This window comes from Physcomitrium patens, chromosome 5 (assembly GCF_059467195.1).
Source record: "Physcomitrium patens ecotype Gransden chromosome 5, ASM5946719v1, whole genome shotgun sequence".
Lineage (NCBI taxonomy): Eukaryota > Viridiplantae > Streptophyta > Bryopsida > Funariales > Funariaceae > Physcomitrium > Physcomitrium patens.
The window spans coordinates 3,371,152-3,387,565 of record NC_143414.1 but is presented as its reverse complement, the minus strand read 5'-3'; the positions used below and the strand labels follow the sequence as shown (position 1 = coordinate 3,387,565).

Below are 16,414 nucleotides of genomic sequence, written 5' to 3'. Positions count from 1 at the left end.
GATTACGGCAATTTTGGTATCACTTATCATTTTCACAAATATTTGATTGTTTTCTGTATCTACAAAAACATATATGAATTAAAAACTAAAAATATAATTCAAAGGCATAGGCACTTATTTCCTCTTTTAGGAACTCTCTAACAGGAATGTTCTAAAGAATACAACCTCGTATGTCTGTGCGTGACTGACTAATTGTATAGATATATATGTGTGCATAAAGAACTGTGAAGTCGGTGAACATTTTCAAAAGAGTTGGGTGGCCTCGGAGGTCGGTCCTCGAGGCCAAACCAAAGATGCGAGTGAAACAATCGCCGCTCACTCGACCCCATCGTCGCGGAATCCGACGTGAAGTGGTTTTCGTTTACACGAGCTGTGATCCGACGAATTCCTCGTGTTCGCGGTGCACACAACATGCAGGACGAACTAGAAAAATAGCAGGCATTCGCCACTCGCCCAGATTCAATCAACAATTGCTAGCCTCGGCTCTACATCGCGCTTTGCAGACGTGGGTACTGTGGGATTCTCTTTTTTCTTTGTGCATTTGTTTCACATTTATACTCGTCCCTAGGAGTGGTTATGTCTCTTTGGAGCGTCTGATACGATGATGTGAGTCTGCTCTGCCATGACTGCTGGTTACCGAGCTCGATGGGTACCCGGACCAGAACGTTCTCGTGCTTGTCAGCATCATGGATGCAGCTGCATTGTTACTGAAGGAGTCCTGGAGCATCCACATTTCTTGCTCTCCACACGTTGTACATGTATCCGGTGAGACCTCTATTTATTGTTGGAGTAGTGGTAGCAGGAACACTAGTGACCCGTATTAATGCGTAATAGAGATTGGTAGAAGCTGAGCAAGGATGTGCGGCACGAGAAGAGCAACGTTATGTGGAGTATCAGGGGTCCAGGATCATGAGAGTTAATGAAGGGATGGATTGGATGGATTGTCAAGGAAGTGTGTGAGAGGGGGGTATTTTTTAGAGTAATTTTTTTTTTCTGAAGAAGAGGAAGAAGCAACGAGGGGCAGACCTTTCATCAGTGCATTTAGCTGCAAGGGGTGAATTCAAGTTTATGGTTAGTAAGGTAGTTTCACACCGAAATGGATGGTAAAGACCTGCGAGTGTTGCGAGAAGAGGATTTTATGGGTTGCACTAGCTTAGCTGGAATATTTGGTGAAACTCGTGGAGCATCCTGGCATCGGATTGATGGAGGCATCACGATTGTAATTGGCTTACTATTATAAACAGATCCGTGTCCTGCGAGAGAAATTTGTGACTCATGCGTAGCAGAATACGCGAACTTTTTGAAGTGAGCAGGCTACAGATATTGGCATCATGGATTCCAGGCTGGCTGTTCTTGTTCTGCTCTGTTCACAATACTGGCAAACCACTTCAATTGCTGCCATGATGTGGGACGATTAGAGGAGCTAACCTAATGCCATATCCAAACAGCACACACAAAGGTACGCTTGCAAGGAATTCTAAGATGGAAATGGGGGTTGGATAAGGGGCCAAGACTGATCCTTGCCAGCTGGGATGAGCCAATTTTGGTACCAATGAAGAAAATTATTCTCCGCTTATGCTCTAAATATTCATGGAAACATGTTCATCATGTTGCACATTTTATCCTTAATGAAATGTGAAGTCTGAAGCAGTTGCGATTAGGCATGTAGCCGTGCGTGCAGTGTGATACTGTTCCTCCGTCTTCTTTCTTATAGAGAAACAAAAGATCTACAAATGTCTCATCCCGTAGTTTGTTCACTATTATGTGGTACGTATATGATCCTCAGGCAAGCCCTAGTCCCTTGCCTTTCCCATCAGAGTCGTCACCATTCTGTGCCTGACTATTTTTTGACCTTGCACAGTATAATGTGTTTGGAGTCTGATTTTCTCAGCCTTAGCATGTGCAGTTAATTGGAAAAGGATTTGCGAAGATCAAGGTCTGACTCCATTTCTTGCAGACTACACACTAAATTTCCCCCTTTTGTGATTTGTTAGGTTGGTGAGATGGGCAAGGTTTCGAAGTGGTTGTTATTAGAACTGGTTGAATTGACCTGGATCGCCTGATTCCTTGCACTGCCCTACATGCAAACAAATTGATCATTTTGAGGCCATTGTGGTCGTGATGATTATCTAGCTTCTGGCAAGATCTTTCAACGAGGTTTCGTTTTTAATCATTCGTGCTGCTCAGAGTTACCAAAGAAATCGAGAGTTCGCTTGCACCAATGAGCAAAGACAGTTCTCATTATAAATTGTGGTTTGCTGCTCCCAGTGCGAGCATGGTTATAGTTGGCAGATCCTGAGGCTTCTATATCGGCTGAGAGACGCAGACTTCGCTTGTAAGTGCATACCTTCTTCACTGCATGAAGCTCCCTTCAATGATTTTAAAATCAACATGATTTGTTACCGAATCTCGCAGACATGACACCAAAATATTCCAATATGCTGACAGGAGTTTTTAATGAATTTACTCTGCAGTCTAGCCAATGTGGAACACATTGACGTTGGGATTGCCATCAATGGCATTAACTGCTACACAATTCTCGACGAGAGCTTCTTTGAGCTACCCCTTGCCACAAGTTTGCTTTGATTCGTTGAAGTGGAATGCATGCATGCGCTTGGTTATCTTAAAAGCAATTACTATCTCGCAGAATCTGTCTGAAATCATCCAATTTGTACCTTTTCAGCTTCTATGTCATTCCACTAGAATTATATCACACAAAGCTAGACAGGTGAAAAAATGAATGTGGGTATTTTCAGTGATGATAAATGAAGGTCTTCTGAGAATGTTTGTCACAGTTTCACTTGACTGCACATAGAGATCTTGCTAGGAGAACTGTAGGATGAGACAGTATTTGTTGTCTTTTAAGACTCTCACAGGCTGTGAAACCATGATGAACTTCTAGGCCATAGGTCTTTGGCTTGTAATGTTTCTAGGGCAAGTTGTCTTCCTCAAATACTGCATCTACATGGCTTTAGAAATTGGGTTGGTGGAGGCTGTGGTGATATGTGCTGATCTGCCATAAGCTTGCAATGAGCCCTTCCCAAGTGTTGAAAACTTTTGACATTTAGTCTAAACTCCATGTGTGTAAACAGAGTCTTAGAGTATGTGAATTTTATACCAGAAGACATAGACTAGCACCTTTGTAAAATAAGTTTGAAACTCAAGTGGGTGAATAAACAATGTTGTTTGGATTATCATCTAAACTGTTCAAGTTGGGCAAAAGATTTCACTTTGTGCTAGTGCACCAAATGTGTAATGGATAAGGCATATAATTTAATTTTTTGAATATAAACTATTACACTATGAAATATATATTTAAAAAAATGTTGAAAATAACTTGTGTGTGTGACAACAAAGGGGCTTTCCACTCATGAGACAGCATAATTAAATTTGGGTGGTCTCAAACATATCATGATTATTGTTTTTTTTAACTAATTTGTATCATGAAGAATTCATTGTTCTGAGATGATGTGTTTTTTTGGCTTGATGATGCTACCTAGATAAACAAGCAATTTAGCAGTCGAGGAATTTAATTTTTTTCAAATTTTTTAGTTTAATGATTATTTATTACATGTATCTATTTTCCTAGTTTGAAATGGTTTCTATGTGATTAGAAACTAAGTCCTCCTTATATATTTAAAAAATCAAAACAATAAATCAATTGAGATATATATATATATATATATATATATTAAAAAATTTAATGATAAAAAAAGGAAAAAATCCACTAAATACAAAACTTAAATAAATTATATACCTAAAGCAATTTATTTAGCTTTAGCATGGAATAAGTTGAGTTGTTATTTTCATTATTACATTCTTGCGTAATTAACTTTGATTAAATATATTAGTAGTGTACCAATACTTAAAAATATTTATTGAATTGAATGATTTTAAATTAGAAATATTTCAACCACATGTTTTAAACTAAAAATTAAATAAGAAAATTTCTTAAAGCTTGTTTGTGTATGTGTATATATATATATATATATTTATATAAATTTATATACACACATTAAAATCTATAATTTTAAGGTTCTAATATGTTATTATTTAAATAAAAAATAATCACATATATATAACATTGAACTTACTTTTTTATATAGATAAATTTTATTGGAAATAATTTTATTTTCAAAAAATATTATTTTAATCTTAAATCAATTTCTTATAATTGTAATTTGGTTAGATTAGATAAAAAAATTAATAATAAATTATTATGATATTATTTTATAAATAAATTATATATATTATTTAATTTTAGAATATAACATTTTAAATAAATAAAGTTTAGAATTCTATTGATGATAATATTTAAAAATAATAATTTCGAAAACTCCTAGGTGGACATTTGTCTTTTATTTTATAGACATCCCTCTTTTGCAAATGGAACATATGCTTACATTTTGTTTTTTTATAGAAATTCTATGAAACAACAATGAAATAGCTATTGAGACTAACAATATATATATATATATATATATATATATATATATAGTTATATGTATATTATAATTTTTATTTGTTATTTTCTTGTTGTTACTCTTTAAAACTTCTATATTTTAAATTTGTAAAAGAGAGTATTCATGCACTAAAAGACAAGTGCCTATCTAGCAATTTCTTAATTTTATTGTGTATATATATATATATATATATATATATATATATATCTGCACATAATTTTATATTTATTTCATAATAAGAAATTTAATATATATATATATATATATATATATATATATTTATATACAAATATTTGTATATTTTTAATAGTAAATATTTTTATGCATTATGTCTATATTGATGTTATATTATTAGTGAATTTAAAATCATTGCATGAAGTAGTAGAAACAAAATTTATATTAAAAATAGATGTAATAATACCACTAGATTCAAATAGGTCATGGAATTTGAAAAATCAATTCAATACTTTAAATTGAATAAAATTTAACTTTTAAAATTATATAAAATAACTTTATCAAAATATTGAAATATTTTAAACTTGTAATATGTTAAATGATTATCAATACATCTAATGATTTTGCTTGTATTGATGCCTTATTAACAACAATATGCAAATTTATTTTTAATGTGTCTAATAGATATTGATAAAAGTAAACAATGCTAGCAATGATTTTTTGTTTTGTTTTGTTTTGTTTTTTTTTTGTTTTTCTTATTATTTTTATATCATAATATATATTAGTCAACAACAATGTAGTGAAGGCTTTCAACATGATTATACCTTTATATTTATGTTTTTGCAAGAAAATTAAAAGTTTTTACTAATAATTTTTTTATTGCACATTAGATGATAGAAGAGAGAATAGAAATATTATTTGGACATGCTTTTTTGCTTATGCATTATATAAACATGATTAATAATGCATAATGTTTGTTAATATTATAATTTAGTTTTAAATAAGATTTAATATATTATTTATTTTCGAATTAGTTATAATTTATAATTTTTGAAGAAAAAATATATTATAATATATCTTTTTATTATTTTTGTTTTAATGTTTTAAAAAGCATATAATATTTTTACAAATTTATTTAGCTTAGAATGAATTCTATACATTAAAATATTATATATATATATATATATATATATATATGGTTTTTTTATGATAATATTTAAATATAACAATAATGTACTTCACTTCCAAAAAATACTTATTGAAAAAAGAGAAAAAGATTTCAAATGATTTTTAAGCTTTTATGTGTTGTCTATATATTTACAAATAGTATATTGTAATTTTTAAATATTTGCAAGATATACTCAAGTAGTTTATACAATATATTTAATTTTAAAATTCACAATTATAAAATTTTAAATTATATATATAATAAAAAAATTAATAATACAAAATTGAACAATATATGTCATGAATATACATATTTACTCTAAGAGGTTAGAAACTTAGCCAACAAGTTAGCCACATGTTGCATATGTTGGTAGTTTGTGGTACAAGCTAACAATGTGGTGCACATGTAGGAAACTTCTTTTGCAAATTAAAAAAACTATCTCACAAATTAGACACATGTTGAAGGTCTTGTAGAATGACGCTACGTAGCTTATAAGTTGATAGTATATTTGGAGGCAAGAGTGAAGCTTTCTTCACTTTTGTCAAGTCCTTTCTTGCTTCTAGTATAGTTTCAAGGGTCTATAGTTTTCTTGTCTTTTGGCCATAGCCATTCTAATTCTTTTTGAATATACATACTTTCTTATTTCCATTTTGTCATTTTTCTTTGAGAGAAAGTCTCACTTATTTATTTGATTTCATGAAGTTCTTATCCTTGACAATATATCATTTTTAATGTTTTTGTAGCCACCATCATTGTTTTTTAATTCTTTTTTTAGATCAATCTAATTAAGTTTTTATTTATTTGAATGCTTTCTATCTACAAGCACTTAAAATAAATAAATAAAAGCATTAATGTATACTATGTACATGAACTTCTTGTCAAGAGTTTTTTTGCACTCTCAATATCTAAGTAAATTGCACTCTTAATATCTAAGTAAAATATCAAATGTAAGCTGACTACAAATTGGTTGCATTGTATATTCCTTAGATTGTTAATTGATGAAATATTTGTATTTTATGATTTTCAGGCTAGTTTTTTTACTTTATTTTTGAATTCTGATTATGATAGTAAATTGAATGAACATTTTAAGCTTAAACTATATAAAATTAATATCATCACTAATACCAATATTTAAAAATAATCTTTAAATTATAATTTGTTATTATATTGTACAAATGTATATGTATATATATATATATACACGTACATATTTTACATGCAAAATCGTTTGAGATACAACAATTTGTAAACTCTGATATCACAATACTGACTCATTTCTTTGTTTTAATTAATTAATTAATTTTTCCATTTCATGTCCACTGGACTCAACTGTTTAATATGTTATGAGCAAACAATAAAATTTGAACTTAATAGTATTTAATTGTATAAAAAAATAACAAATGTGGTGAATTATTGTGGACCTGCGTCATAAATAGGCAGGCAAGCTGTTATTCCCACATAATTTAGGCATAGTAAAGATTCTAAAATTGTAAATCATGTAATGAAATCTAGTTTGGAGAGGTCGCAATTCAAAGATTCCCTACGAAATAAAATATTCCACACGATATCTTCAGGGATTCTGGCACATCATCATTAGAATGAGTTGTCGACACGTCGGATGCTGACGCGGACAGCACGGTCATGAGGAGGTAGGGAGGCATTACCCTATTCCCGGCACCGTCTGCCACGGAGAGAGACGGGACGGGCACGCCCCCTATGGCCGTCGTCATCTCGTCGCAGCTGCACCGCGAACGGGCTTCTTCACCACTTCCGCTTTCGCTTTTCGCTCGTTCCTTCGATTGCTTGCGCTTTGAAGCTGCCGATCGTGAATATGCATCTGGTAGTGGAAATTTAAGAGAGTCTCGAGCATCGTTTGGCGCTTAATTTGGCTTAATTCTGCGGTGAGGTGAGGTGAGTCGGAGCAGGAAAGCGTTGCGAGAGTCCGAACATTGGTGATCTCTGTGAGTCACGATCTCTTTTTGTTCCATTGTTCCTGGCACTTGATTGATAGGATAACCTTTTATTTAAATTTTTATGTGATGTGTTTGTAATCGCTGACGTGTTGCCCTGAATGATTTGAGATTAATTAATTGATGGAGTTGTGATGTTGAGCTTTTCGATTTCTCCTCGCAGTCGTCGTAAGCGTCGCAGGCTGTGAGGTATTGAGAAGTTTTGGAGGGTGTTCACAGTTTTTTTTTCGCTTCTGAGTGAGTGCTGTGGAATTGGTTGACGTTTTTCATGGATAGTGACCCTTCGATGTGTTGGTTGCTTCTCTGAGCTGGCGATGGTTTCTCTGCTGCCTGTTCTGTGTTATCACGTTCTCTCCTATAGTCAGTTGGATTGTCTCTTACCTGGGAGTTCTGAATTGTACATTGTTCTTCTTAATTCGCTGTCTTTATTCATTTTTGGCAATGGCCGAGGGGTGTAGTGGTAAACAGTTATTGGTCTTTACGTCTCGGGTGAAGGTATGGTATCTCTTATTTGACCTTCACAAGCTGGTGAAGAAACCATGTCTGTGTCGTTGTCTGAGATTTTCCCATTATAACTATCACGGTCAATCTGAGGATATCGGAATTATCGGGTAGATTACACGAATTACCCCTTGACTGTCAACCGGGGGTACTGAACGCTTTCCCTCTGTTGCAGAAAGGAAGGTATAGTACCCGGTAAACCTAAGGGTATTCAAAATGCAGCGGTGCGTTGTTAAACGCGTTGGTGCAGTATATGGACGCAGCCGATCGGTTATTGGAAAAGCATCATCTGAGTGCTTACATCCTTCCTTTACGCATCGAAGCAGCTCAACTCTGTTGTCAGATCATAGGTATGAGCTTACCTACACATCTCGCTTCTTTTCTACGCAATCGTACTGCATGTTCATAACTATGCCTGACTACCTTGAAATTTTACTTGATTTTTTTAAAGTTCCTATAGGCTCTCTCTTAATTCAAGTTCAATCTTTTGTCTATGTTTGAAGACCTCAATCGTCTCTTTCATTTGCAAGTTGCGATGCTGATAAACTATCCGAAGCGCATCAGTACCAGATGCATAACCTTGGTAAGTTGTATTCATCAGTTGTGCACAATGGAGAGCCTCAGTGCATTGTAACACGATTGATTTGATTTTTGAAACAATTTCTATTCCTCGATCTGATTGTGGTCAGTACTATTATTATTGTTCAGAACTATTATTATTGTGAATCTTGTTCAGTACTATTATTATTGTTATATAAGCCCTAAACACTCCTGCATAACGAAAAACTTAATATCAAGTATGATTTATCCTGGAGACATTTTATTCTTCCAAATTTCTTATTTCTTGACTCCGAGATATCTAAGGTTTTTAGATTTGTGCAGTGCAAGGAAAGTGGGAGCAGACTTCCAAATCAATTGAATTGCTGGACCCTCTGAATGGGGAAAAATTCATATCTGTTCCCGATACCTCTATCGATGAAATATCGGTGTGCACTCTCAATCCTTCTCGACTTTAACATAAGCTCTTAAATGCTTAGTCCCCATAATTTCTGTATCCTTATCCGTGTTAAAAGGTGGGAATAATTTCTTTTGAATCTAGTCAGGCATATGAACCTAAAAGTTATGTAGAGTTCATTTGTAATATTTTTTAAAACAGTTGTTTTAAGGCTACATTATCTTAGTATGTGGTTATGGGTGTCTGTCATGACAGCCATTTGTACAAAGCTTACGGGCATGCTCAAAGTCAGGTCTGCACAACCCGCTTAAGAATCCCGAAAGGTGTGTTATGCTTGTCATCAGTTGCAATTATAAACCTGGTTATCAAATTTAGAATGATTATAAGTTCCTAGCCAATCGAGGATTGTTGGATTAGAGGCCTTTGTAATTTTCGTAAGTTGATATCATTAATCTAACACACGGAAACCTCGTTCTTGTTTGGGCTTGCTCTTATGCGGAGAGATCGTCTTATGGAGTCTTTTTTACCTGAATCTAGCTGATGCCAGTTTTAGTTTGCACTGTTATTATTGCACAAAGGCTGATGGTACCCTTTTCTGCTCATGCACGTCAATATGAGAACACGCGTGTTTTGAACAATGTGTTGCTTAAATTGTGTTTATTGTGTGGCCGGAAGGTGTGAAGTTGGTGTTAAGTGAAAATTTGCTGAGATCGGTTCTTTATAAAACACATTCCTGCAGATACTTGCTTTACGGAGATATCATGGCTAAGGCAGCTCACTTGCTGAAGCAACCTCAGGTTTTATTTATTTATTTCCCTTATTCCCTTTGATCCCTGACAGTTCTCATATTTGGTTTTGAGTTGATCAGAATAGGTCGCATAATTTTTTCCTCTGGCCATTCAAGCTATTTGAACCAGAAGCGCACGTTTCTTTTTTGAAATGTCTCCACTGCCATTTTTCACCGTTAAAGAATGGAATATTTGTGAGGTTCAGATAACATTAAATCGTAATCTGATGTATCTGTAGCGTTGTCATGCTTGCGTATGTCGTTCGCTGTAAATTGTAGTGGGCATCGAGAGATTGTTTGAGGGTCAGTTATATCACTATAAAGGTTTCGCTACAGCTTTTTTTTGTCATGTTTTAGGTCGAGACGTTCTTTGCCCGACTCATCCAGCGGGTTGCACCAAAGAGCTTTGCCCAGGCGGTAGGGGAGGTCACTGTTACACAAAAATTTCTCGAGAACTTTTCTGGTGATCAGGTATAATTATTCTTTTGCATTCATGGCCATCAAAGGTAGTTTATAGAGGCGTTTGCTCCACTACAATGAAGATTCTAACCACTTTTATTTTTTTCTCTCACTTTCTTTGATTGTCCTTCACCAAAGTTAAGCTCGTGGACAAGCCATTACTGGATGTGGGGGACATCCATGAGTCGATTTTAGTGCTGTTGCTTATGAAGTTGGGTTTACTACAGCTTGTGTCACTGTAAAATTCAAGAGTATTGTTTTTGAGTTTGCAAACTGTGTTGATGCAATGTGTGCTTGGTTATTGTGGTGTTTGGCTTGTGACCATTTAAAGAACGTTCTTTGTTTTCTTATAAATCCCAAAAGATGACAATTCGTATTCCTGAGGGGATTACCTACAAACGAGAACAAGATTCTTTGCCTAGTGGACAGGAATATATGTCCTGAAAGAAGTGAAGGGTCTAATTACATTATCGTTGCACAACGTATTGCCTATGATTTAACCTTGAGTGTATCGAGAACTTGAAATGAATTCCTCTCATGGTTTGGAGCAGGTTCGCTTTCTGGCTCGGTCTTTCGTTGTTCCGGGGAACTACCAAGGACAGCAAAGCAATGGCATGCGATGGCCTTACGGTCCGGTAAGTTTCTAAAAGTTTATTTAACCGCCTTGAAGTTTTGGTGGCTCAATTGCACTCTGCTACTTTGTAGTCATCGGGTTACTTTTCATGAACAAAAGCATTTTTTGAGAAAGAATATCAGTTGATACTTGCCTCCTAGTCTACCTCAAGATAGAGCTGAATCAAGTTTAACCTTGGCTGATACTAGGTGGCAATAATTACCCCTTTCAACTTTCCCCTCGAAATTCCAGCATTGCAGGCTCTGGGTGCATTGTTCATGGGAAACAAACCGATATTAAAGGTTGACAGCAAGGTTGTTACTCATGCTTTTCTCCTCCTAAATGTAATGGGCTTAAAGATGTGGCAAACAATCTCAGTAAAACAGTCTACTGGTGTTGCATGGTTATCCTTACACGCTTGTATTGTATACTGGTATTGGCGAGGATATTTTAGTTGTAAATTTGAATCAGAATCTCAGATGATTGTCTGCTTTTTGCTCTGTTTGTAGGTCATCGTCGCCGTTTTTGGTCATTTCATTTCTTTTCCTATATGTATGCGTATAATAGATTAGCTGCGTGCAGGTTAGTATTGTAATGGAACAATTTATTCGGCTACTGCACAAATGCGGGATGCCACCGACTGATATGGACTTCATCAACTCAGATGGTCCAGTCATGAACAAACTTCTACTTGAGGTCAGGTTCGTCCAGTGTCAAGTCTTTATTAGTCTTTGCTACATGTCTTATATTTGTGAGACGCTTCCTTAGGAGTATTACGCAAGTTATCTATGGCTGTAAATGGTATAGGTCTTCTTTCTCTACGATTTGTTTTGTTTAGCTTTCTCAATGCTTCAGTTCTACTTAAAAGACGCCACAGATATTTCCCCCTTTACTTGTGAGCATTAAATGTCAAGCATAATCATAAGCCAAGAAAATTACTAAAATTCAATTCAAGAAACGTAAGATTCAATTCGAACAACGACATTGCTATATTTGAATGATCGCTTGATAAGACAGATCTTATTCATCGTCTCGGCTACCCGTGCATTTCCTCAATCGCTTCAAATAATTTTTGTTTGTTCCATGTGGTTTACGATTCTAAAGTCCTTAACATACATTAAATTGTGTATAGGCGGAGCCCAAAACGACTCTTTTCACAGGTAGCTCAAAAGTTGCCGAGAAATTGGCATTAGACTTGAAGGGTCGTGTCAAACTGGAAGATGCGGGATTTGATTGGAAGATACTCGGTCCTGACGTACAGAACGTGAGTCGATAAGCTGCTCATTCATAAGACGATCCTTTGCATATTGCATGCTTAAGTTGGCTGCTGGGAGTGATTAACTACTTTGAGTAGACGAAGTTAGATACAGCAGTATAAAATTGAAGCATCACTATTGATGATGGGGATTAGCTTTTTATATGCTTTCAAGTGAAAATCAGTTAATAGTTTCTAGAGAAGAAGATTTGTTAAGAGATTTGACACAATCATTTGTGAATTGAGGGTGGGTTGATAGCCAAGAGTGTACTGATGTTTTGATGAGGAAAATGTGGGCTTCTGCAAACACAGGAGGACTATGTTGCGTGGGTGTGTGACCAGGACGCTTACGCTTGCAGTGGACAAAAATGCTCAGCACAATCAATACTATTTATGCATGAGGTTCCATATACATTTCTTTTAGAGCATGTTTTCGAGGCAATTCTTTTAAATGTACATGGATCTAGCTCTGAGAGTATTATTGCTGTACATCATTGAAGTCGACTTAAAAAGCATTTTGTTAGTTGACCAACTTGGTCTTTTACAATAAGTCCATATCTGTGATGTCCATATTTTCTTCGTTGCAGAACTGGGCAAATCAAAATTTTTTGGAGAGATTAAAAAAGCTTGCATCAAAACGGAAGCTGGAGGACCTTACTGTTGGCCCTGTTCTAACGGTGCGAATCTGGTTTCCTTACGTTATTCGATTTTTTTGCCAGTTATTGAGGAACTTGAAATACTGCGAATTGTCTGATTTCTTATAGTTTGTTATTTGATTTGGTATAGCCTATTGTATTGAAATACAAGTCTGTCAAAGTGGTGTGTGTTCCTTTGGGTAGTGTGTGGCCACCAAGTTTTCCATAGAACACCTTGTAGTTTCTAACCTTCAGAAGCTGTAAATTTGCTAAATACAGTGCTGTAAATCTCATCACTTTGTAAGTTCAGCACTTGCTGGTTTTTATAATCCTCCGCACATGCTAATAACATTTCTTAAATTGGTTCATCGTGCTATTCAGGTGACGACAGAGCGGATGTTAGATCATGTAAAGAATCTATTGGCTATCCCAGGCGCTCGTGTTGAGTTTGGAGGAAAACCTTTGACAAATCATACCATTCCTGATGTGTACGGGGCCCTGGAGCCTACTGCAGTGTTTGTCCCATTGAAGGAAATTTTAAGGAATGAGGAAAACTTTGCTCTTGCTACCACTGAAATTTTTGGTCCATTTCAAGTGAGTAGGCTCCTTCATTGGCATCTTTTAAATGTTTCTAGTTTGATATGTCGAGTGGGGTGACAAAGCACTATGATCACGGTCCTTCCTTTATGAGTAGTCAACAAAAGTTTCTATCTTTTGTGATTTAGTAGCGTGCAGAATGAAAAAGATATTTGCTGTGAATTTAGCATTCATTGGTTGATCAGTGATTTAGTTTATTCTTCAAAATGTCGATCGAGCATTTAAGCTGTAATTGTTCGGCGTACTGTGCAGATACTGACAGAATACAAACATGAAGACCTTCCGCTGGTTTTTGAGGCTTGTGAACGAATGCATGCACATCTTACTGCTGCGGTTGTTTCTAACGATGTTCATTTCTTACAGGTTAATATACCCATCTTCCACGTCAGAATTGACTTGGCTTGTGTATATTTTCAAATATCCCGTTGAAGTCAGTTGCAGTGGCTATTAACTTAATTCGTGTATTTTATTTAATTTTTTGGAAAATTCATCTAATAAGTAGATAATAAATTCTCTGTTGTAACTACTCAAAATTTACTCGACTATCATATTCCCATGATTTGAAGTTATCGTTGCTGAATTGGTTTACAGGAAGTCTTGAGCAACACTGTTAACGGAACGACTTATGCTGGCATCCGAGCTCGGACAACTGGGGCACCCCAGAATCATTGGTGGGTTTTCTTCTCCTCTACTTGCAACTCATTTCGTAAATTTTAGGTCTGTGATTGGGTATTCTTAATCCTCAGGCTCTAGATCGGTGTCATTTCCTGCATGGCATTTTTTCACATGCAAGCAAATCACTTGCTGTACCACGTTAACGTTCCAAATGTTCAAAATGACAAAAGCTTTGTGGACCTTTAGTTTCAACAATAGATTTTGTTTTCTTTAAACAGGTTTGGGCCAGCTGGAGATCCCCGTGGAGCGGGGATTGGGACACCTGAAGCTATAAAGCTTGTATGGTCGTGTCATCGTGAAATTATCCAAGATGTTGGACCTATTCCAAATGGCTGGTCTACTCCTCAGTGCACGTAAGTAATGAGCAATGGAAAAGTATTTATTATCAGGTGGTATTCTTCGTGCATCGAAAGGATTTTGTAGGAGAAAAACTTGTTGGAAGCAAATTTTGTAAGAATCTCCGATTCCAAGTTTTCTAACGATGAGAAGACCTCAAATTTACTGTGCTGTCCATTCAAATGATCAGAAATAATCTCATATAACCTATTTGTGCAAGTGTTTTTTCTTTTCTTTCCTTTTGTGTAGCCATCGATTACCATAATACCCATAATCTAGCGGTGAAAAGAGAACAGTGGAACTGCAAATAAGCTGAGCTTTGAGGTTGCGTATCCACACTCAAATGCATTCTAAGATCTTTAGAATCCAATAAAAACTGAATTTATGGTTTTCCAATAAATGCAGTTGAATGTCGGCTCACATTAATACTAATCTAAATTGGAAATTTTATTTTCCTTTTTTTAATGTTCATTTTTCTTGGAGGCGGAGTGGTCATTGATTTTGTTAATTGTGTTTAAAAAGTTATGTTTAAATTATGTTTAAATTTTTTATTTTATTTTATTTTATTTTATTCTATTTTATTTTATTTTGATACTTAGAACCTTTTTTAAGAAGATTTCAATAACTTCTAAGGTTTATATGAATCTAAAGCCAATCCAAAATATAAAAATATGTAAGTCTTTTCAGCTTTTATTTCATATATATTAAAGTTATCATATATTACATAAAGTAGTATGTTTTGATTTTGTTTTAGTGTATCTGTGAAATGCTAAAAGAAAATCGGGATATATGGAAAAATAAGTAAAACTCAGCACATTATTTTTGATTGATTTCATTGATAGAAAACTTTACACAAGACCTTTATGACTTTTCTTGCAGAAGAACAGAAGATATAAAATGGCATTAGAAAAAAATGTTTTTCACCTATTTGATGGTTTGAGAGTGAATTGAAGTGATTTCATATTTAAATCATCTTGTAGCAATTTCAATGATTTTTTGTCATGTGAGTTCATTTAATTTAATTTATTTTTTAAATATCCATAAATACTTAACATATATCTAATACTCTTTGGTTCCATATTCAACGTAAAATAAGTAAATATTGTTAATTTTGTAATGATTTAAAACAATGAGATTTAACTAGAATTTATACATGAATTAAAAAATATAGTAAAATTTTGTATCTTGAATTTCTAATGTTATTTAATAATTATTTACAAAAAAATAATATTGAATATATATAATAATAATATAAGTATTTATCATTAATTATTCTATAATGTATTTAAAGAAACAAAACATTGTTTTATAAATGGTAATACAATATTTAACTAGTGTTAAAATCTCCATGAAAAGTAAAAGATACAAACCTATATTCTCTTAGATATCTTGACAAAACAAATTATATTAGTATAATAGTTCTTGAAAAAAAGTTCTTCAATCAGAAGTAAAAATCTTGTGATAAAATTTAATAAATGTAAAATAAACATTATTATTATTATTATTATTATTATTTTGTAGTTCAATTTTATAATTATAATATACTAAGTACACTTATGAAGAGAATCAAGGTATATAATGTGTTGTTGGTACATTAATTATTATTTCATTTTGGTATATTTACATTATTGATTTGTAGGGATAATGTTTTTTTTTTTTTTTTTTTTTTTTTTTTAATATACATGTCCAAAGATAGTTTAGATATTTTGCAATATATATTATATATTTTTAAAATGTATTATACAAGAACCTTTTTTATATTACATCTATTCAATATTAAAGAAAGTAGAGAAAAAAATCATATTAATTTAAAAATAATATATTTCATTATTTTGAAAAAATCCAAGATTTCTTTATAATTTTTTTTTTTCATTAAAAAGAAAGAAATAGTTGAAGTATTTTGAGTGTAATGTAATGTTAAGATTATATATTATTTTAGAAAATATTTTAGAAAATAATATTTATATTTAGTATATATTTTATGTTCATATTAATTTAGAACTCATTTATATTTTGAGAGATATGTTAATATTAATCAACTTCTA

The 16,414-nt window shown here is 33.6% G+C and overlaps 1 protein-coding gene and 1 long non-coding RNA gene across 3 annotated transcripts; both read left to right on the top strand.

Annotated features, from left to right (window-relative positions):
• The first annotated feature begins 741 nt into the window (after positions 1-741).
• On the top strand, positions 742-3,197 carry LOC149989231 (uncharacterized). Its single transcript, XR_016502850.1, has 3 exons — positions 742-1,459; positions 1,995-2,335; positions 2,475-3,197. It is a non-coding gene; the product is annotated as an uncharacterized LOC149989231 (long non-coding RNA).
• A 4,158-nt stretch (positions 3,198-7,355) lies between these two features.
• On the top strand, positions 7,356-14,534 carry LOC112282856 (putative aldehyde dehydrogenase). 2 transcript variants are annotated; one of them, XM_024520953.3, is made up of 17 exons: positions 7,356-7,547; positions 8,233-8,407; positions 8,588-8,640; positions 8,940-9,043; positions 9,268-9,335; positions 9,752-9,809; positions 10,157-10,270; positions 10,810-10,893; positions 11,081-11,185; positions 11,454-11,567; positions 12,004-12,135; positions 12,439-12,528; positions 12,714-12,803; positions 13,143-13,355; positions 13,611-13,721; positions 13,950-14,029; positions 14,252-14,534. In XM_024520953.3, the coding sequence occupies exons 2-17, from the start codon at positions 8,274-8,276 to the stop codon at positions 14,388-14,390; spliced, it is 1,689 nt and encodes a 562-aa protein (XP_024376721.1). In that variant the 5' UTR covers positions 7,356-7,547; positions 8,233-8,273; the 3' UTR covers positions 14,391-14,534. The 2 variants fall into 2 exon arrangements, with proteins under 2 accessions (XP_024376721.1, XP_024376718.1); XM_024520950.3 differs by having other exon boundaries at positions 8,561-8,640.
• Positions 14,535-16,414: the final 1,880 nt, after the last annotated feature.